This window comes from Hippocampus bargibanti, linkage group LG20 (assembly GCF_051943395.1).
Source record: "Hippocampus bargibanti isolate YZ-2025 linkage group LG20, ASM5194339v1, whole genome shotgun sequence".
Classification (NCBI taxonomy): Eukaryota; Metazoa; Chordata; class Actinopteri; order Syngnathiformes; family Syngnathidae; genus Hippocampus; species Hippocampus bargibanti.
Window position 1 is genome coordinate 9,320,367 of NC_142753.1, and position 23,191 is coordinate 9,343,557.

Genomic DNA, 23,191 nt, shown 5'->3' on the forward strand with positions numbered 1-23,191 from the left:
TCTGAGGGGTTGGACATTTTTTTTTCTTCTCTTCCTCCTCCTTTAGTCATGCTCATGTGGCTCCCAAACGTCTTGAAGCATATTATTTGGAGACGAAGACACGGCAGGGCAAAACTTGAAATGACATGTTCACAAATCACTTGGGGGGGGGCTGCACCTATTGACCCTCTGTTATGTTAAGCGTCTTAGGTTTTCAGACCTTTTCTCAAATTACTTTCAGAACAGAGTACCATATTTTCACACCCAAAAAGCCTTAATTTTCTTCAAAATATGACCCTGCGCCTTATATGTGAAGTAATATTGAGCCACAACAAGTCTCACAACTACTGTCAGCTACTCAATGTTCCTTAGTATAAGTCACAGGTGTCAAAGTCAAGGCCCGGGGGCCAAATCCGGCCCGACACATAATTTTTTTCGGCCAGCGAAAGCAAATCAAACTTGTGAACTTGTCCATTATACTTGCTAAAATCCTAACCAAAGTGTCATATTTTTGGATGTAAACCACAATAAGTCATTTTTCTTGACTTCAGATTTGAAAACTAGTTATTATTTTATTTAGCGCTCTGTATGTAATATGTGGAGGGGATTAAACATTCTAATGGCTTCCTCAAATTCATAACGGCCCTCAGGAGGAAACCATATCTACAATGTGGCCCGCTGCAAAAAACGACTCTGACACCCCTGGTATAAGTAGTGCGTAACAGCAGCCTCGACTGCAACGCCTTACAGTGTAATGTGGGGTGCCTTCTATTTGGAAAACTTTTATAAATGTATATATTATATTTGGAAAACTTTTTCATTCATTAAATGTGCACCTTATAGACCGATGCGCCCAATATATGGGAAAAGTTTGAAAATACACCATTCATTGGGGTGCACCTTATACTCTAGTGCGCCTTATACACTGGAAAATACGGTAGGTAAAGTACAATTGTAGTTTAATTGACCAAATTACAATACCTTCTACCCATCTAGTATTTGAAAAATACATTATTGATTTCAAAAATACATCAAATCAATACTAAAAAAAATTAAAAAACTGAAAAAAAAAATGCTTTTTGTCCCACAAAGGTCAATTCGGCTGCCTCAGGACTATGCTCGGAATTAGCATTTATGCTAAATTGTGTTATCTTCTACTACAAACACCAAAATGGCCAATTAACAATCAATATTTTATATGTAGGTGAGGTTCGATCGTCATATATTATCACCAATATATATATCAGTGTTGAACTGTCAGGGCCTCCAATCTAAGGCCTTCTCAGCTGGCCTAAAAACATCTGAATAGTTGACTGATGTTAATTATATTTTATCCATGAATTGTTATTAAATAATTCCAAATTGTCTTTCAGCTTCTTTTCATTGCTTTTCCCCTGTTGTGCTACTTCCAGGTGTGTGATTTTGTATTTAATCACAATCACATTTCAGCCATGATTTGTTACCATGGTCAGAAATCTACCTGGGCACCTTCACAAGAAGTTCTGCAGGCCTTGTAGCATAAAATAAGTGTCGATAAAATAGTTGCTTTGGAGTTATCGTCACCAAGGCCTTCTCGCAGGCCTTATTTCCTAGCTAACGGTACCCTCTTGTGGACTTGTAGTATATCACAGCACACTTTTTATATGAGTCGCAGTTGCAGCTGTAACTGCGTCATTCATAAAATAGTTATCACTACGAGACGTATCCCTACTGAAGGCCTAGGTATGAAATGCACGCCTCGCCGCTGATATACATACATATATGCAACCGCTTTGAACTGCTCACTTTTTAAACCAATCACAGGAAGTCACATTGGCCCATTACTGGCAAGCTATTTTTAGAAGATGCCCCTGAGCTACGCATGTCGTCGTTGGGGTAACCTGCAACCCTCGCATGATGTCATCTGTGTCGTGACCTGTATCGTCTAAACTGCTATGCACAATAAATAGGAAATAATGTCTAAAATTAAAAGTCTTTCATTTGTTTTCCTTGTATCTTTTTGCTGTGTTGAGTCACTGCTGGGCTACAGCGGTGTGACGCAAGACTATTTACACAGAGGAGGCGGCTCTCGTCATCCGGCTGATCCACACCATTGGGGAAATGCAAAACACATTGGGATTTACTATTCCCGTGGCAATCACGGTGGAAACAGTGAATATATGACATTCCTCCTTCGCATACTTCCGAAGAGTTGGCAGACCTGATCAAGATGTGACAGAAAGTGTCTCTTCTTATCAAAGACTTTTATAAAGCCTTTTAAGCACCCTGTCAACTGATAACACGATAAAAGTTTCACTGGAGTGCCTCAAAGGGTTAAAGACCCACTGACTCCGAGTCTCCCGTGACCCTCATAGTTTCCCGCGATTGTCGCGTGGGTGTTTTAACACATTTTTTTTTTGCATACTTGAACAATGACATCAGGTTTCACTCATGACCTCGCGACCCTCCAGCTTGTAACTCTCCACACCGGACTTCCTCTTCCGTCTTTCACCCGCTAATTCCTCACTCAGCGTTTTTTTGGAAGTAGCTCTTGTATTGATTTTGGTGAAGCTGGATGAAGTCAAGATGCAGAGCACATGAGAGTAAAATAAAACACAATTTCACTGTTTCCACATTACGGTACTTACCGGGGTAATCTGTGTGTGGGCTGGAGGGTGTGTGCCCGAGTCGTGCTTGCTCGAGCATGCTTGCCACGCATTGCAAGATGGGGTCCAAGCCACAAGGTGGAGATCCGGCCGCTCCGTGAGCCCAAAACAACCATTCCTTATTGACCTGAGAAAACCATCGGACCGCCATTGAGTCACAACCTCCATCTCACTCGCCTCAAAGTACCTCATTAGCTTTATCGGCTCGGTTACAACAGCAAACACACAATACTTACAAACCTTTTTTTTTTCTCAAAAAGTTGTTCTGGCTCACTTTCCCCTTTCCTTTAAAGGAAAACGACACCATTTTTTTGTTTCCTAACTGACATCAGAAAAACGTTTTATAGCATCTAAAATACCCAAAACACACAGGCTGATATTTTTAGTCAAATGCAAAACACCAATAAAATGACTTAAAGTGTCCGCTTATAAATGAAATGTATTATTATTATTATTATTATTATTATTATTATTATTATATTGAAAATTACTATGACAGGCTAGTTTTGATTTTCTGTGGGTTGTCCATGCATTTTTACAACGCGCAGAAAATTCTTTGAAGGGCAGATTCTACAATATTCACCCACTCAGTGAATTCATTTGGTGTTCATGATGCACAATGGCTTATTCTCCCAGCGATAAACTCTCTCTCTGTCTTGCAACTCCTCCTCTCCCGCAATATGACAAGGCATTCCGGACAAAGGGAGGAAAAAAGTTCCTTTCAAAAGCTCCGAAGGTTACAACCTACAAGATCACAACCGTTTGGGAGCTATTGTTTGGTGACAACAGAACATGATTAATGGCCAAAACTTTGCCAAAACATGTTCTGGAGAGCAGGTCAAACATGTACGTAAAAAAATTCCCAGCACCATCTTGAGTGGAATACCAAAGCATCCTGTTTCAAGTTCATGTGAAAGTGCAGTTGAAATTTCCTGTTTGAGATGGATTAATTCAATCGAAATCAGTCTCTCGTATACTCTTTGACTCACAAAACAATTCAAAGGAGGAGATTAAGTGCCAAACCAAAGAACAGAGGTGTGTTTTCACGTTGAACCGAGCCACGTCCATGTCGAGGTGAGCCATGTCGAGCCTTGAGATAACTTTTTGGAACATATGTGGCCAGTCCCTTGAGGAAAGGTGACCGTCATGGTGGATCTGTTTGTGAAAAAGCAAAATAGAGACAATCAAAAGAGTCGAACAGCTGAACTTTCAGCCATGTGAACTACCCCACAGTTACCCAACAGGGCTAACATAATGATAATCATAATAATAATAATCCATTTTATTTGTAAGCGCCTTCAATTTCAGTCAAAATGACCAAAACCCTGGCACTGGAGTGGACAATTTTTTTCACATTGTCTGGCAGTGAATGAGTTAAGATAACATTAGTCCCAAGTTTGAAACTTGTGTGTGTGAGAGTAGGCAAAGATGACGACAATCATTACGTTGGCAAAGCCTAAATTACAGAGAGCGGCATATCTGAGCGAGAAGAATTTAATAGTGACTTGCCTTCAACGAAACGCTCCAATCTGAGTCGACCCTGTGGTGAAAGGGGGCGTTTTTAATGTTTAAATGCATTCAAGTGTAATTACAGCCTCAACTTTGCAGTCTGTAATCGTCCAAAATAAACAGTAGGCAAATAGTAAACGGTATTAATCACAGAAATGCTGTCCCGGAAAGGAAAATAAGTAATCTGTTCATGAAAAATAACTAACACATTTAAATCCTATGATTGTGCCATTTAGCTAAATCACCAATAAATCAAATTAATGCTGGGAGGGGGTGGGGTTGGCCTGTAATTTTTTTTCGCGGCCAAAGGGTGGCGCTGTCAGCCCCGCCTGCACCTGCACAGGTGCTGGTCATCCCGATCAGTGGCGGAGTGCAACGTTCAGATTGGCGACCAATGCTGGTCGTTACAATCAGTGACACTCAAAAGGACTCCCGGCACAACCATCCGGTGTCGGGTCATTGTTGTTTGTTGTATGCAATTGTATGCACTGCGTATGCATTGTATGCCGTGCATGTGTTTGTTTAATCTTGGCAGACTTTTATTCTTGGTCTTTATTTGATACTTTGTATTTTTTCTGTTTGGATGACTTTGATGGTTTGGATTTTGTTCCTGTTGACTTTATTGTAATACAACAAACACAACCTGCTGCTCCCTCCTGCCTGCTTTTTGGATCCACATCTGCCATCACCTTGCAAACCGTGACAGTGCCACGACTGGGGATGAATCATTCATATAGAATTTCACAACTAAAAAGCGTCAAATGGAATATACAATGGCATACGAACCCCACCCTGTCTGTTCAAGACATTACATAGACTTTCAATGTCTTCACTGGACTTAATTAGGAAGACGGATACAATTTAACATCTTGAGCATGTGCGCAAAAGAAAAAAAAAATGTTTCTTTTCAAGGATTGGAACAATAGTTATTATGTGGGACAATAAAAACTTTTTTTGTCAAGTTCTGCCAGCACTTTTGGACTCGACCGCAGAATGCAATGTTTGGACCTTGAAGCAATTCAATAAAACCGTGTGAGGGTTTTCGAGGCCGAGCTGTCACCATCCACTTCCTCGCTGCAGAGGCGAGTGGAAGCATCCAAGTGGGTACATTTTGGGTGTGCCAGCAAAGGAAGTAGCTCTCATCCTGTGCCACCTTCTGCTCTTGTTAGAGACAGGAAATGCCACCGTGACCCAACACTGATAAGAACAAGAAATCGAAACGTATCCATGGCTTCTTGGCTCTGAAATTGACTCCATTAACAGCTGCAGTATTCTCTGCTTTTCGTGTTTTCAGGATACGTGTGACACGGTTTGAGAATATGATAGCAATAGATTGTAATAAAATTTCAAAATTGCTGCAGTACGACAGAACATACATAAAAATACAGTGGTGCCTCATTTTACGAACTTAATTGGTTCCCAGAAAGTGTGTTCAAGGTGAAAAGTGTGTCTTCTAAACATTAATTTCCCATAGGAAGCCATTAAAAATTAGAATAATCCGTTTTCAGGTCCCCATAAAACATAATTTTTTTACAAAAAAAACTACAAAAATATATACCTTATTTTATGTGCAATAAAGGTACTATTTTATTGTAATTAAAGTAATAAACTACTATATAATAAAGTCGTTTTATTGACCTTTGTGATGGTTGTAGATGTCGTTGCCTCTTGATGATATCTGAAGGATATAATAAATCAATAAATAATAATTGTCCTCTTAGACGTTTACATGCCACTGAACCACCATTTTGAGCAATTTATTACAGCAGCCATTACAGTAGACACTTTTTCATGTTATCAGATTACGGGGGTGCCTGAAAGAGAAAAACCAAAGAGTCAGCAAATAATAACAGATCTTTCTTAAAGATCCGCAGAGGTAAGCCGAACCGTCCTGCAGTTCAAGTTTTTTTTTTTTTTTTTTTTTTATAAACGAGCCTCATTAAAACTTAGCACAATCGAAGCTCAACCTACTGTACACCCTCAAGTTGCTGTCTAAGCTCTTTGTTTCAAGTGCAGCTGTCAAACGAGGCAAAGTTTCCCTTCCTGCAAGCCTTGGCGCACCGAGACTTCGCTTAGTGGCAAGCGAGGTGAAAAGCTTCCAAATCTGATAAAGAAAAAGAAGGTGCGCGCAAGTGGATACGTGCCGGTCCAGCTGCCGTTATCGAGATGAGATTTCCCGATTGAGCTCAGTCTGTTTGCGCGATCAGACGGCCGGCTTGAGGGTAAGAACAATGATGGTGGCAGCTGGTTGTTGTTGGTATTGTATGCGCAGGAAAACTGCTGTTGTCGCTGCTGGCCACGGTTTGGTCACCTGAGATCAACCAGAAAATTACAGGCTGGGATTTATATATATATATATATATATATATATACAGTATATTTTTAAGTGCCTATTGTGCTGGAGGTGAGATTTTTTTAGCGCTTGAAGAGGACAATGGAATGCTCAACTATGTTAAGTATTTGGCATTGGATGACTCTAAATATCCACAACAAAATGCATTCAAAATAACATCAGTCAATACCTTGCTGAGTTTTACTCACTCTAAAATGAACAGTATGCAGTGCCAAGATGCAAAAAAAAACATTTTTAAAGCCGGCTGTCACTTGTCAAGTCACTGTTGACTACTTGTTCTGTCGCAAAATGGTATTTTAAAATTAGTATTCCACTGCGAGACCAATAAAGGCTAATCTAATCCAAATCAAAAGAATGACTGTAAACCACAATCTAACGTCACCTTCCATCCATGCGTTCTAAAATGTTAACTAAAATGTGACATTTCTGCTCTAACTGCATTTTAACGTACTGTATTTTCCGGCGTAGAAGGCGCACCCAAAAGACTTGATTTTGTTGAAAACTGGACCCTGAAGAAGAAGTAGTGCGTAACCCCAGTCTCTACTATAGCGCCTTACAATGTGGTGTGCCTGATGTTTAGAAAACCTTTATATATTTCTATATTATAGCTAGAAACTTTGTTCATTCATTAAAGGTGCGTCTTATACAGTAAAGTCTCGTTATATCGATATTCACAGGAGTCCGAAAAAATATCGATATAACCGGACTATCGATATATCCGACCCTGCGCGCATGTAATTTTCTCCTTGCGTTCATAGAAATAGTATCGTAATAAGCGGTACTATCAATATAACCGATATCGATATAACGAGACTTTACTGTATATAGAAAAAGTTAAAAAATGCACCATTCATTGGGGTTGCGCCTTATACTCTGGTGCGTCTTGTAAAATACCGTAACCCCAAATGATGAGGCAAAAAAATAATAATTGTTTGTTCCTTAGCCTGCGTTTCACTCCATATGAACACACAACGCTATCGCCGCCTACAATCACAAAACGATTCCCGATCCGAAATTAACTTTTACTGCCATTCCCGAATTGATGCCGGAATTGAAAATATGACGTAGAGCGCCATTCCTTAGTTTGTTTGGGTTTTGTTTTTTTCTTGTTTGGGTGCTGATAAAGCACTAACCAAGGCCTCTGGTAATTTTCCTTTCCAGAAGGGGGCAGCATTTGTCTTTTGTCCATGTTAGTGCTTTGTTACAGTTTCAGCTGTTATAAAAACCCTATATAAAATACATATAAAAGAGGTTGTATTCTATTTTGTACAGCCGCCCCCATTTCAAGCTCAGATAACTCCAGACCCATATAATTTCGGAATTATCTCGATTTTTCTGATGAAAGAAGAAAGTCTAAGGCGGGTTACACTGTCTTGAAAGTTTATGTAGTCCAAAAACTCAATATTCCGTGGATCCTGGAATTCGAGTGACAATGACAAAAACCCTGGCACTGGAGTGGACACATTTTTTGCACTTGTCTGGCAGTGAATGAGTTAAGAAGGTCTAAAGGGGAATACAGCCCAACGAAGCAAGAGCAAATTTTAGTCCGAGATGCCTTGATCATCAAAGAGATGCTACAAACTGATAATTAAAATGCCAGAACTCTCGGTTGATAAGATAGACCACAACAAACGATGACCCAGCCGACTCGTACTCCCCCAGTTGTCAGATTATCTTCTTATCACCACACTTCAGGGGGAGTGATTGGATTTCTATCAACTATGACAGACACTCAAGCACCAGTCCCCCTGCCCCACTTTTTTTTTGTTACCTAATGAGGTCTCCAGATGTTTCGACTGGAACGGCTGCCAATAGCGTCCAGACATGCGCTATATCACCACGACTCTTTCCGTGCCTCTCCCTTCTCGGTCTTGCCGCTTGTTTATTTCAATCCCGTTTTTGCGACTTTTTTTTCTTCTTCCTGGAAACCAAATAAGGAATGTTCTGGAACGCTAACATCACACACACTCTGTTGGCCAGCTTCGACTTGAACATCTTAATCTTCCCCACTGTGTAGCCCTGTTGTCCAGCTGATACCATGGTAACTGAACTGGGTTTTACTAAGACGACACACACTCGCACACACTTTCCATGGTTTCAGGATACGGTGCAGATGTGTCAGAACCTAATCCACACAGAACGAACCCTTTCCCTAACTTAAAGGACAACTGACACCATTTTTTTGTTTCCTAACTGACATCAGAAAAACGTTTTATAACATCTAAAATACCGAAAACCCACAAGCTGATATTTTTAGTCAAATGACAAAACACCAATAAAAATGAGTTAAAGTGTCCCAAAAGTACTTCAAAATCGACCTCGGAGATGGCGAGTTTCAGAAGGTCCCGCCCCCTTGTTCGTGACGTCACGCCAGGACGTCTTCGCCTCGCTCTAGAATCAAAACAATGGCTTCAGATTCGGAGAAGATGCTTTCTTGTTACTCATCCAGTTATGAATATGATTCAAATAGTTCTGAAGAGGAAAGCATAAATGTTTGCAATCGATTAAATAAGTCCTTCCGGATCATTTTGAGGCAACATTGGGGGAAATGTATCACCCAAAAAGAGGCAGAAAATGGCATCCAAGCTCCTGTGATGAATTAATCAGCTCGTTTCCACAGGCTGATAAATTCCTTCCATGGAGCTTGGTCGCACTCCTCTGGCGGCTTTTTGGTGCAACACGATGTTTTCAGACCAAACAAGTACAGCAAAATACATTGACGTGATGGAAGGACTGCTACAATGTGTCTTTTTTTCGGTCAGGGGCGTTCCTTTCGTGACGTCACGTACGGACTCGTGACTAACTCAAAAACAAGACTTCCTGAATATTCAGCGCTAGTCTTAAGACGTAAAATATAGCTATATGCGGTGGAATCTTTGTAAAATACGCTCAGTAGAAGTCATTTGAAGTGATTTTGGAAATTATGGACACTTGTCCAGAGGCGTCGGTTGTCCTTTAAGTCTGAACAACTCCATTTTTTTCCCCAAGGAGCCCTCCATAACATTTCCCAACAGGAGAGTGCATAAATCCGTAGCGTGTAAACACGTTTATGGCTCAAGACTGAAAGTGTTGGGCCTCAAACCTGCCTGCCAGGTTGGGTTTTTCCTCTCCTCCAGCAGCCAATTTATTCATGAATAAGAGAGGTGGGAGTAAGTCACCTGTGCAAAACCAAAGAATGAAACCTTTCAGCAAGATTGTCCCAATTGTAGCAAATGTCCAACCCAGACGAAACTTCAACACAGGTCAAGTTCAGACTTGGATTTAGCAAGTCATATGTCGGCCATTTTGTCAACTGGGGTAAAGCACACACAGTATCGGTATCTCAAGACTACACATAACGGACACAAAGTAAAATGGTTAATATTTAACTTCTTATCAGTAAACAAAACTTTGCGTGTATTACAGCAGGGGAAGTAGTCAACTGTCCAAGTTCTGGTGTCTTTTTAACACTTTCTGGGACAACGGTTAAAGCTGCTCACCTGAATTTAAGAAAATATATATACAGGTAACATCCGACTTACGAAGATTTGCAGAGGACTATTCTAGTCTAGCCTCGGGGAGTAGTCCTCTGCTCCCCCCAACTTTAGAGCAGGGACCTATCAATCAGGCTCCACAAACAACCCGCACAAGCCATCTGTACACTTGATGCAAAAAGCTATCAACCCAGCTAAACAGAACACAATTGATGAGGAACTAGATAAAATTATCACAGAGAAACCACCTACAAGGGATCATTCCTCAAGATGGTGAAAGAAGAAGGTTATGTTCCTCAGTGTTTAATGCTGATGAAACCGGCCACTCCATTCCATCAAGCCATCAACGACCATCACAAAGGTAAATAAAACAACTTTATTATACCGTACAGTTTATTTATTTGATTATAATACCATAACACATTTATTATACATAAAATAATGTATATTTTGTATAGTTTTAATGCTTAGAAAAGTTTAGAAAATTAGAAAGTAGAAAATTATGTTTTATGGAGACCTGGGAACGGATTATTCTCATTTTAATGGTTTCCAATGGGAAATTAATTTTCGCGATACACACTTTTCGCCTTACACACTCTGTCTGGGAACCAATGAAGTTTTTAAGCCAAGGTATCACTGTATTTGAAACGCAGTACTCAATGTCTGATGGGTAACATTTTGCTTTTCATGCGTCTACACCCCCTGGACCTCGTTTTAGTACTTTTTTAATTAAATTAACTGCCTTCCTATTCTTTGAAAACACAGTGTGGTTATTTTGATGTCCTTTGTTATCTTATTTGCGTTCTAATTCCCTCTACCGCCTCTCCTGTCAACAATTTTGATTTATAAATTTCAAGGTTCTCTCATCAATTTTTGTCCCGTATTCATCAGACTCTGACACATATTCAGTCTTCCAAATTACTGTTTGCTTCCAGCGCTGTGGCATTCATCTCATCTCTCTCTTTTTGTTAAATAGACTTCTATTTTTTTTTTTTTCTTCAGATGCAGGCAGGAGCGGCAGCCAAGACTGCCGGCAAGGTAACGGAAATATATTTTTCTTTGTTGCAAAAAACAAAAACAAAAAAAAAAACTGCAGAAATGATAAGAATAAATAAAAGGTGCAAATAATCACCTCAGCCAATAATTTATAATTGTTGGGTGTATTCACTGTGTTATCTCGCCTATTCTCTATTTCACATTGAGAAACAATGTTAATGCTATTATTATCGTTTCCTGTTACCGGCTGGGATTCAAGGGAAGACGATGAAAGGTCAGTGCATGTGCATCTTCCGGACTAATTACTGCCATCTCATTTTGTTTACTCACGTTGCTATTGTTAAAATTTAGTTCGAGGGAAACAGAAGACATTTTGGATCATTCGGTCTAGAAAAGAGAAGAATTTGTGGGACATTAACTCATTCACTGCCATTCACGAATGTATTCGGGAATTGAAAATATGACGTAAAGGCTTCATTCCTGAATCTGTTCAGGTTTTGTGTTTTCTTGGTTGGGTGCCGATATCTATCTATCTATCTATCTATCTATCTATCTATCTATCTATCTATCTATCTATCTATCTATCCAGCCATCCAGCCATCCAGCCATCCAGCCATCCATACATACATACATACATACATACATACATACATACATACATACATACATACATATACATACATACATACATACATACATACATACATACATACATACATACATACATGCATGCATGCATGCATGCATGCATGCATACATACATACATACATACATACATACATACATACATACATACATACATACATACATACATACATACATACATACATACATACATCCATCCATCTATTAGCTATCTATCAATCTATTAGCTATCCATCTAACTATTAGCTACCCATCTATCTATTATCTATCCATTAGCTATCTATCCATTAGCTATATATCCATTAGCTATCGATCCATGAGCTATCTATTAGCTATCTATCTAGCTAAATAATAGCTAGCTATCTAGCTAGCTATCTATTAACAATCTATTAGCTAGCTGGCTAGCTTTCTATCTATTTGAGTTATTCCGGGTTGAGTGAACGCTGGTGCGTGTGGCTGCCGCTGCTCACCCAGAGAAAAAAAAAAACTGCATCCTCTGACTGGAAAGTGACCTTGAGAGTTTTGAAAGGCGCTTATAAATGAAATGTATGATGATGATGATAAAGCGCTGGCTATGACCTCTGGGGGCAGTATCTGCTTTTTGTCCATATTAACGCTTTGTTCCAGGTTTGGCTGTTGTTAACAAGCTATATAAACCAACATGTATGTATTGCATTGTATTTTGGATAGTCACCCTTTTTTCAAGCTCGTATAACTCCAGACCCATATAACTTAGGAATTAACGTTTTTTTCTGATGAAAAAAATTGAGTTTAAGATTTCTTACGCTGCATTGAATATTTATGTAGTCCTAAAACTCAATATTTTGTGAATCATGGAATTTGATTGACAATGACAAAAACCCTGGCTCTGGAGTAGACACATTTTTGTACATGTCTGGCAGTGAATGAGTTAATGTCAAATTCTTGTGTAGGTTTTCCTCGTGTTGTACATGCTTTTGGCACACTTTGTCACTTGGGGAACATTGATGCCTTCCGCGCAAGGACCTCCTGGGCAACGATTGTTCCACTAATGTCATTATAAAAATTCAATACACCCTTGGCCGTGCTCCCGAATCCAACTGTGCAACGTTGGTCATCCATCATAGGAAAATTGTGAATGGAGCTGAGATTTGACGGAGTGCGTTGCCAAAGGCAATGCATTGTTGATGTGGAGCGAGACGCGTGTTGATCATTTGTCAGCTTGAGAAAAATGTAGACAGAAAGACAAGTACGAGAGAGAGAAAAAAATACCACTTTCGACTCACCACTCCAACAAAAACTTTTCACATGCTATTTTGGGGATGCGTGTCTGTCATGGATCATTTTTCTTCTCTGGCTTACGGCACCTGACAGACAGACAGACAGACAGACAGATGGCAATGGGAACAGAAGGCAAGACAGATAGATAGTTCTAAAAAGCAATGGCGGGCCGTGCATGTCACTCTTTGGCCTTCGGTAGTGCTACTTCTGAATCAAACAGCTGTGAGTGTGGTGTGATATTACTGCACGTCCACTAGAGAGTGCCGTTGGCCAGGAAATAACTTGTGACTTGACGAAACGTAAGAAATACTATCATTAAATGGTTCGAATTTCACTATGAATGTTTAGATTCATGATAAATTCATTAAATTGCAATTTTATTTGCTATTCTTGCCAGCTTCTGAGCTGTCCAACCTTGATGATGTCCATCTATTCTTGAAAAAAATCTTGAAAATGGCTTTAACAGTATATCTGCAACAAAATCAATTTCTTCTCCTCCTTCAGCCATCGTGGCTTGACAAAACTACTATTAAATCAACACAACAATATAGTTGGTTATGCAGCTCACTACAGATGTTGTGTGCTAGCTCTAGCCAGTATGCACTTATCACTAGCGGCTGGTTATACTATGATGGCTAATGACTAGCCAATCATAGTTTGCTAAAATTCTGATTGGTTAAAGCAAGTTACATCGACATTGATTGTGAAGGCGTCCAGGTAGATTTCTGACTCTGGTAACAAATGATGCCTGAAATGTGATTGGTTAATTGATTAAATACAAAAACACACATCTGTAAGCAGCACAACAGGGGGAAAACAATGAAAGGAAGGTGAAAGTCAATTTGGAATTATTTCACAAGAAATTACGGACAAAATATGATTCACGTTAGTCTGTGATTAATATATTTTAAGGCCAGCATTGAAGGCCTTGCTAAGTCCAAGACAAATCAATTTTTTTCCATTATTCTTGTTATAAATACTTACATTTCACAGCACATCACCATGGCAAACTCATCCCGAGTATCAAGCATTCTGGAAGGGAGGTGATACATTCCATACAAAATATAGCACTGAAGCAACTTACGAACAAATTCACCTTACGAACAACCGCTCGGAACGTATCGTTCGGAAGGTGGCGAGCGTCTGTATATTGTATAAAAATACAGACGAATGGCAGCTTTCCTCTAGTCTCAAACATAATTCTCATTCAAAGTTAAAAACGAAAAAAAAAATGGATTTGGATGAGAGACACGCACACATATGAATACGACACTGTGTGTCTGTGCATGAATAATATATTCACCATCAAATATTGTCTGGGATGTATTTGTCTTCACGCATCAGTAAACGTTTCAACCAGCTCAATTTTCAACACTAGAGGGACTCCGGTTTGGTTTGTTTATCCAACCCACGTATGCGTCGATTGCAGTGTTTGTATAGCAAGTAAGGGGGACGTGTTCTCGTACACAACGCTTGGGGGCTTTTTAATCTATGGATCTATTTTTGTTTGATGTTGGGAGTGTTGTGTGGTTTACCTCGGCGGAGACGTTTTTTTTTTATCTGTATCCAACTGAGATAGCTGCACAGATAACATCAGTGTTGGAATGCTGCGCCCTTGTGGTGCTTCGCTCTGTTACATCTCTCGAACCTGATAAAGTCGTTCTTCGGCTCCAAAGGAGTGAGATGGAATTTGGGGGTGTTTTTTTTTATTCTTCGGAATTTTGGGAGATTAGAAAACGGCGTAGTCGAGCAGATGAAAGAGAGAAGACTTTGAGATTAAGGATTTTGAAAAAAAAAACGAATAAAGCATGGTATGGATGCAAGAAGAAGTCCAAGATGGCGCCCAAATAGGCAGCCGTCAGCAAGTGCTCTCGCGAGACTTGCTTTTTTTGGTTGTTTATAATAATATTAAATAATAATAAACAAATAATACTAAATAATAATAAACAAATAATAATAATAATAATAATAATAATAATAATAATAATAATAATAATACATTGCAATAATGTAATGTAAATTTCTCCACTGCGAGACTAATAAAGGCAAATCCAATCCAATCCAATACATACATATTTGTTTATATAGCGCGTTAACAACAGCTAAAACCTGGAAAAAAGCGTTAATATGGACAAAAGGCAGATATTGCCCCCAGAGGTCATAGCCAGCGCTTTATCATCATCATACATTTCATTTATAAGCGCCTTTCCAAACTCTCGAGGTCACTTTACAGTCACAGGATGAGTTCTTCTGTGGGTGAGCAGCGGCAGCCACATGCGCCAGCTTTCACTCAAATCGGAAGTAATTCAAATAGACAGAAAGCTAGCGAGCTAGCTAGCCAATAGATAGCTAATAGCTAGCTAGCCAGTCAGCTAGATAGCTATATAGCTAATAGATAGCTAGCTAGGTAGCCAGGGAGCTAGATAGAAAATAGATAGAAAATAGCTAGCTAGTGACATTGCTAGCTAGATAGCTGGATAGCTAGATAAATAAATCAAGATATTAATAATAATAACACATATAATTCATAAGCACCTTTCAAAACTGTCATGGACACTTTACAGTCACAAGATAATTTTTTTTGTGGGGAATAATTGACTAAATTAGCATCCCAATTTTCAAAAATGGCGATTTTCTACATTTAAAAAATATATAAAATGGCGGCAATCAACAAAAGAACAATTACTTCCGTTCAACTGTTCCAAAAATGTTAGTGTTAAAAACAAGTGGAAAAAATGTATTTTAACCGTTTGAGGTTAGCAATGTTAGCATTAGGCTAGTTGTTCATAATGAGAATTTTGGCTCAGGAATATTTTGATTTATGAATTTTCTTTTGTCACTTCAATTTAAATTGTGGAAAATTAGTTATTCTAAAATTTGCTTTATATCAATTTCTCCGTAGAGATGAGAAACTCGCTAATCCAGGAGGGGCTCAGTCGAGACGCTTTTCCTCCACATTGAGATGATTCTCAGATAAACACAGAAGAAGCATCCCAAAAGCCTGATGCAACATCATTAGCATCCTGTCCTCCTTTGCTTTGCTTTTTCCCCTCCTCTTATGTACACCCAAAGTAGGTGCGTTCACTTCAAACAACTCGAAGTCAACCCGATCGTTCGGGTTGGCTCAGCATGTGTGTTTTTTGTGTGTGTTTTTTTTTTTTTTTTTACCATCGCGCACACACACATGCATTCAATCAATCCATTGCAAAGAGTCAATTGTTCCCCAATTAAGATGTCCTTCGTTTTGAAAGAAGCCGCCTCATTACCTTGATCTTGCTATAGCGGAGTCTCTCAGGCAACCCGGGTGACTGCATCCGCCTGTATCGACTGTACACTCGTCTCCGGGTGGCGACAAGGACGCCGATTGATTGGGCTTAAATAAGAGCCAAGAGGAAGATTGATTGCCATCGATCGGCTTCTCTCCCCCTATCCCCTAGCAGGATTGCTCCTCCATCTTTGATTATGACCACTTTACGCCCAATCAAGTGCGCTTGAGCTGCGACGGGGAAGGAAATCCCATCACGGGAGGCCCCGGAGCTCCTTTTTGCCGAGGGCGTAATTATAAGCCGGATGTTGAGATACAAGGTCAACGTGTAGCAGGTGTCATCAAGCGGATAATAACGGGGCTTCTCCTGCAGATAATTCAGCTGTGGGGGAAACTGTGAGAATCTCGGAGGTGAGAATGAAAATGCATCATAAAAGCCTTCATAAATATTGTACATACAAGTTAAGTCTTACAATTTGATCCTGAGACTCCCGATTTTGACAATAATACTCACGTGTCATGATTAGAGAGCCAAATGTCCCGTTTTTTTACCTTTTTTTCTTGCCGCTCTTATTTTTCAACATTTTGTAACAATACCATTCACCCCGATTTGGAAAGTGAGCGAACAATGAATAGCCTCAATCGCTGTCATTTTCTAGCTAGCTAGCTAGCTAGCTAGCTAATAGATGGCAAGTAGATATCGAATAGATATCTGCTGAATAGCTCAAATATGTATGTATGTATGTATGTATGTATGTATGTATGTATGTATGTATGTATGTATGTATGTATGTATGTATGTATGTATGTATGTATGTATGCATGTATGTATGCATGCATGTATGTATATACGTACACGTATGTATGTATGTATGTATGTATGTATGTATGTATGTATGTATGTATGCATGCATGCATGTATGTATGTATGTACGTACACATATGTACGTATGTACGTATGTATGTATGTATGTATGTATGTATGTATGTATGTATGTATGTACGTACACGTATGTATGTATCTATGTATGTATGTATGTATGTATGTACGTACGTGCATATGTATGTATGTATGTATGTATGTATGTATGTATGTATGTATGTATGTATGTATGTATGTATGTATGCATGCATGCATGCAGGTTGTCCTTTAACAGGTATGTAACATTTGAATGATAACAACAGTCTTTTAGTGTTTTTTGTTTGTTTTTGTATTTTTTTTTAATTGAAAGCTTCATCAGAGAGGAAAAAAAAGTTCACATCCACAGATGTACAGATAGCTTCTCAAAAATCACCCACACACACACATACACACGCACACACACGCCGTGCGAGACGTGACCACGTCCTGCCTAGTGCTGAAAAACAAGTAGGGTTAAAAAAAACCAAAAACAGCAATAAAAAGTAACAAAATCCGCTCTGCTGTCCGAGTCATTTTCCTCCCTTCATCCCGACACGAATCGCTAACATATCACACTTCATACCACCAATCGGGTCAGCCTTTTTTTTTTCTTCCAAGTGATTGATGCATGGGGGTGTCTTTCGCAAGAAGCTGATTTAACTCATGAGTGCACTGTGAGGCCCGTGTGGCCAATCAATAACTTTCATCAAAAGTCAACCGAAGCATCAATTAAAAAGTGTTGGCAAGGAGGGTGTGGGGGGGGTGTACCTGTTGTTAATGGTTTGTGTGTGTATGTGCATGGAAACAGTACTGGGGGCAATTTTCTCACTATGTTATGCGCGGTGTGTGTTAGCCTGGCATGTGATGAGTTATTGAACCACATGGCTCGCTTCCCACAGTGAGTGAACGAAAAGCGGCGGCCTGATGGGTGTGCACGTGGGACACACTTAACGCAATCCAGGATGGCTCAAGGGATTACTGAGAGAGGAGTGAAAAGTGGGAAAAAATGGGGGAAATGTTTTATGTATGTTTTACTGATGTTTCACTTAAAGGACAACCGACGCCTCTGAATAAGTTGTGTCCATAATTTGTAAAATGGCTTCAAATGACTTCAACTGAGCGTATTTTACAAAGATTCCACCGCATATAGATATATTTTACGTTTTAAGACTCGCGCTGACTATTCCGGAAGTCTTGTTTTTGAGTTGGTGACGAGTCCTGACGTTACGTCACTGAAGGAACGCCCCTGATCGGAAAAAAAGGACACATTGTAGCAGTCCTTCCATCACGTCAATGCATTTTGCTGTACTTGTTTGGTCTGAAAACTTCGTGTTGCACCAAAAAGAGGCAGAAGAGGGCGACAAAGCTCAGTGTAAGGAATTAATCAGCCTGTGGAAACGGCTAGGGGGAGAAACTGACATTAGTGACACTTGTGTGTGTGTGTGTGTGTGTGTGTGTGCATGTGATTTGAAGGATCTTTAAGGACTGGTCCGGCCGTCAAGGTGAGAAAAAACAACAACAAGAACAACCAGGACAACAACAGTAATACCAACATCGACAACATCATTAACATCAACAACAACCAACAGAAAAAAGAGGCATGTGGGGGAGGGGCAAAAACAAAACAAAACAAAACAACAACAACCACCTCTGGTTCAGAGTGTATCTTCATCTTTGGTATAAAAATGGCCGTCCATGGGCTGCATTTCATCCACAACTAGGAAATACTACAGAAAATTGTCAACAATTTCCTCTATTGCTTTTGCACTGATTGATCTCAACCGTAAGCTCCTATACTCTATTGTTTTTGTTTCACTGCCATTTTTTTCCTTTTTTTGGGAGTTTTTTTGTACATTTTATACTTTTTTCCTTGTTTTCATGAAGATTTGCAGCGTGACAAGCAAAGCGGGCTAAAAACATTTTAAAGCTCATAAAAAAACTAGTACAATGATACCTCGGTTTATGAACCCCTTGGCTTACGAACTTTTCGGGATACACACGGATGTTCGCGAACGAGCCAGTTTTAAAAGAAAATGGCAGCCGACTCATTTTTATCCTCTATTCTCCGCCCCCAGTTGTCGGTTATAGCCAGGTGATTGGTCAAGAACGCAGCGGTGAGGGCGGGGTTTACAGACAGATAAAGAGTGAAGCCACTCTCCAAAAAAGAAAATGGCTGCCAACATTTTTTTTTGTCCTCTATTCCCCGCCTCCAGTCTTCGATTAAAGCCATGTGATTGGTCAAGAACGCAGCAGTGAGGGGAGGTGGTTTAAACATTAAAGAGACAGGCAGACCACACAGAGAGAGTGACAAAATGGATAGAAAACAGTGAAATTTGGACTCGTTTCAATTTTGATAGTTCAAAGGCAGAGTGTAGACTGCAAGCTTAAAATTCCCATCAATCAGGCTCCACAAATAACCCGCACTAGCCATCAGTTCAATTTGAAATGAAAAGACAAGCAAGGGAACCAGCTATTAATGATGTTTCTAGTGTGTCTGCTTGCATCTGTTGCTGTTGCAATATCACAAGTTCCAAGATGCACAACCCAGAGCTTCTTGAGACACTTTATGCAAAAAGTTATCCATTCCATCAAGCCATCAACGACCATCACAAAGGTAAATAAAACGACTTTATAATACAGTACAGTTTATTTCTGTAATTACAATACCATAGCACATTTATTATACATAAAATAAGGTGTATTTTGAGTAGTTTTAAGGCTTAGAAAGTAGAAAATTGTGTTTTATGGGGACATGGGAACGAATTATTCTCATTTTAATGGTTTCTTATGGGAAATTAATTTTTGAGAAGCACACTTTTCGCCTTACACGCTCTGTCTGGGAACCAATTAAGTTCGTAAGCCAAGGTATCACTGTAACACGTGAAAGACTAAAAGCTGTAATGTCATTGACGGCAACATTGCATTGTAAAATAAAAAAAATGATGAACATTTAAAATTAAAAAAAAGGTCAAAGTTCAGTCGACGGACTGCATCTGTGACGCAGCATGTTTTTCTTTTTTTTTCTTTTTCTTCTCCTTATTGTGAAAAATCTCTTCAGCGCTTAAGTCTTTTCCGCAACAAGCATTTTAGTTCTTTGAACACATTTGTTACATCTGACATAATCATTATCAAAGCATTCTTCTTGTGAGGAAAAAAGGAGAAAAAAAACCAAACTTTTCTCTATTAAATCTGTACAGTTTACGTAATAGATTCTTCATCCTCTTTCATCGACTCATCCAGTTTCTAGAACCTTCCAAGTGGTCCAAAATACCGATTCGCTTCGGCTTTTACCCACTAGAACCTTCCTTCCAATTCCCAAACAGGCGTCTGACTTTATTTTGAAAAGTCTCTGGCGCCCTTGAAATTAAGGCCATGAAGATTTAAAGAAAGAAAAAAAAACACACACGTTGTTTTCAAATATATCTAGAAAAAGTAAAATCCAACACGAGAACGTTAAAAAATAGTGAAAACAAACTTTTAGCTTAGTTTCTGAGGAAGACAATCTCTGTGTGTATCTCAAACATGACTCCTTCCTGTTCCTAATTACAAAATAAAGTTCACCTTCACATTCAACCTTTTTTTTTTTTTTTTTCTGTATTTGTTTTTTTTTGTGTGTGTTTTTTTTTTAATTGGTTTAGAATTTTCTTTGAGAACATTTTCTAGCTTCAAACCAGCCCTTTGGGCAGGTTTTCACACTTAACAAATATTTTTTTTTTGTTTGCACTGTGCCCCTACAATATCCCACACCCCTTTTCTTAGCATCCATTGCTTCCTTGTTTTTTTTCCCCCTTAGTTGACCAGGTTGAAAATGAAAAGTCTCTCTCTCTCTTTTTTTTGGGTGCCTAGGCAATCTGGAAGCAGTCACTTTTTTTCCCTCTACATTCCTGTCTCACATTCACAGTGCAGCCACCTTTTTGTCTCAAGGCAACGCTGTCACAGGAACATTCTCTCAGGTCGTTGCTATCTGATGGGAAAGGAGAAGAAACGGAGAGAAGAGATGGAGTTGCAATGAAAATATTCTGCTCGCGGTGGTGGGAGTAAGTCGTACAAATGTAAGTCACAAACATCAAGTTGGTCTCATTGAGGGAAAAATATTGGGCAAATTGAGCCACCGCCCACTAAATTATCTGGCTAACTTTGAGCTAGCTTAGCTTGACAGCTAGCTTAGCATGCTAGACTTACTTGGACTGGTACGAGTAAGCAGAAACGTGGTCGGTGGCACCGTCGACATGAATCTGTTGCTGCTGGCCAGTCACCTCCTGTGGTGAGGGAGCCACTGTCTGCGGGGAGCCATCCGTCACCACTCCCTGAGAAACAACAATTGAGGTCACGAGGCAGCTTGGGGTACATGAGCAATGCCACGTCAATTCATTTTAATAATAATAATAACATAATAATAATAATAAAACAACAATAAATAATAAAATACGAAAATAATAATTATACTACTACTACTACTACTACTACTAATAATAATAATTATTATTATTATTATAATGCTACTACTATTACGACTAATAATAATAATAATAATAATTATTATTATTATTATTATTATTATTATTATAATACTACTACTATTACGACTAATAATAATAATAATAATAATAATAATAATAATAATTATTATTATTATTATTATTATTATAATACTACTACTAATACGACTAATAATAATAATAATAATAATAATAATAATAATAATAATAATAAAACAACAATAAAATAAGAAAATAAGAAAATAATTATACTACTACTACTACTACTACTACTAATAATAATAATAATAATAATAATTATTATACTACTACTAATACGACTAATAATAATAATAATACAATAAAATAATAATAAAATAATAAAATTATAAAATACTAAAATAATAATAATAATACTACTACTACCACTACTACCTACTACTACTACTACTACGATGACTAATAATAATAATAATAATAATAATAATAATAATAATAATAATAATAATAATAATAAAATTATAAAATTATAAAATTATAAAATTATAAAATAATTATACTACTACTACTAATAATAATAATAATAATAATAATAATAATAATAATAATAATAATAATAATAATAATAATACGATTACTACTACTACTACTACTACAATAATTTCATCTGTGTTGTATGTCATGCATATTCACATATTTGACATTAAAGCTGACTGACTTTAACATCAGCTGGAGCTAGAACAAAGCGCCAACATGGAAAAAAAAAGGGAAATTCTGCCCTCTTGTGGGAGGGAAAAAAAATTGCCAGAGGGCACGGCCAGCACTTTATCAACACCCAAAAAAAAAAAAAAACCCAAACAAATTCAGGAATGGCGCTCTCCGTCATATTTTCAACTAATAAATACATTTATGAATGGCAGTGAATGCGTTAAATCCACCGATCTAAATTTCCTCATCCTATATGTCAGGACGGCATTGGCCTCACTCAGCATGATGTCAATGACCGTTAACAAGCTCTCAAGAATACAACTCGCTGTCTATCTATCAGCCCCCCCTCCAGACACCACATGATGCATTGATATCCACCCTGGCCGCTAATACCGGCACTGAGAGGACACTGGCGAGCGAGACGGAAGCGGTAAACAAGGAGGCCTTGGGCGACACTGCAACTAACATCTCTCCTGGGCCTTCGCGCTCCTGCGCGTGAAGAGAAAAGAAACTAATGTGTCTGTCAAAAGGGGAAAGTGGCATCGTCTGTGCTTGCGGGGTGAGCCAGAACGATGCGGCTGATAGACGTGTGTGTGTGTGTGTGTTTCGGCTACCTGCAATCTCACAATCTCGGGTGTGTATGGGTGTGTGTGTAGGCGTGAAGGAGGTAAGACGGCAGCGTCTGGGCACTGTATCTCACTTGAGTTCCTGTCATTTGACACAGGACTGATAGTCCATCTAAATATGTGCTTCTGAAGCGACTTGAAATGTACAGTAATCCCTCGTTTATCGCGGTTAAGGCGGACCGAGACCACCCTCGATAGACGAAAAACAGCGATGTAGCGAACTGGCCTGATTGCCCCATTTGCGCTGGTATCACCTCATCAGCATAACTAAGCCTATGTTGCCTAAGAAGTCTGTTGTACGAACGATCCAAATTGAACGTCACCACACCATGGCGATTTAGTGAAGGATTTA

At 38.9% G+C, this 23,191-nt stretch overlaps 1 protein-coding gene and 2 long non-coding RNA genes across 8 annotated transcripts in view; 1 reads left to right on the top strand and 2 right to left on the bottom strand.

Moving 5' to 3' along the window:
- Positions 1-972: 972 nt before the first annotated feature.
- Positions 973-8,417, bottom strand: LOC148883076 (uncharacterized). 2 transcript variants are annotated; one of them, XR_016118632.1, is made up of 5 exons: positions 8,258-8,417; positions 4,134-4,164; positions 3,648-3,779; positions 2,607-2,751; positions 973-2,529 (listed from the first exon to the last, which is right to left on the bottom strand). It is a non-coding gene; the product is annotated as an uncharacterized LOC148883076 (long non-coding RNA). The 2 variants fall into 2 exon arrangements; XR_016118631.1 differs by having other exon boundaries at positions 2,607-3,779.
- Positions 5,924-18,623, top strand: LOC148883077 (uncharacterized). Of its 2 annotated transcripts, none has more exons than XR_016118634.1 (3): positions 5,924-6,355; positions 10,962-10,997; positions 18,501-18,623. It is a non-coding gene; the product is annotated as an uncharacterized LOC148883077 (long non-coding RNA). The 2 variants fall into 2 exon arrangements; XR_016118633.1 differs by lacking the exon at positions 5,924-6,355 and adding an exon at positions 9,964-10,320.
- Positions 17,208-23,191, bottom strand: part of rbms3 (RNA binding motif, single stranded interacting protein) — a 159,698-nt gene continuing 153,714 nt past the window's right edge. For 2 of the 4 annotated variants that reach the window (XM_089023398.1, XM_089023399.1), the window contains exons 13-14: positions 21,210-21,334; positions 17,208-20,991 (exon numbers count right to left, since the gene is read on the bottom strand). In XM_089023398.1, the coding sequence (XP_088879524.1) occupies positions 20,988-20,991; positions 21,210-21,334 (129 nt within the window). In that variant the 3' untranslated portion in view covers positions 17,208-20,987. Of the gene's footprint in view, positions 20,992-21,205; positions 21,335-23,191 lie in introns of those variants that run through there. The other 2 variants (XM_089023396.1, XM_089023397.1) reach the window with 2 other exon arrangements.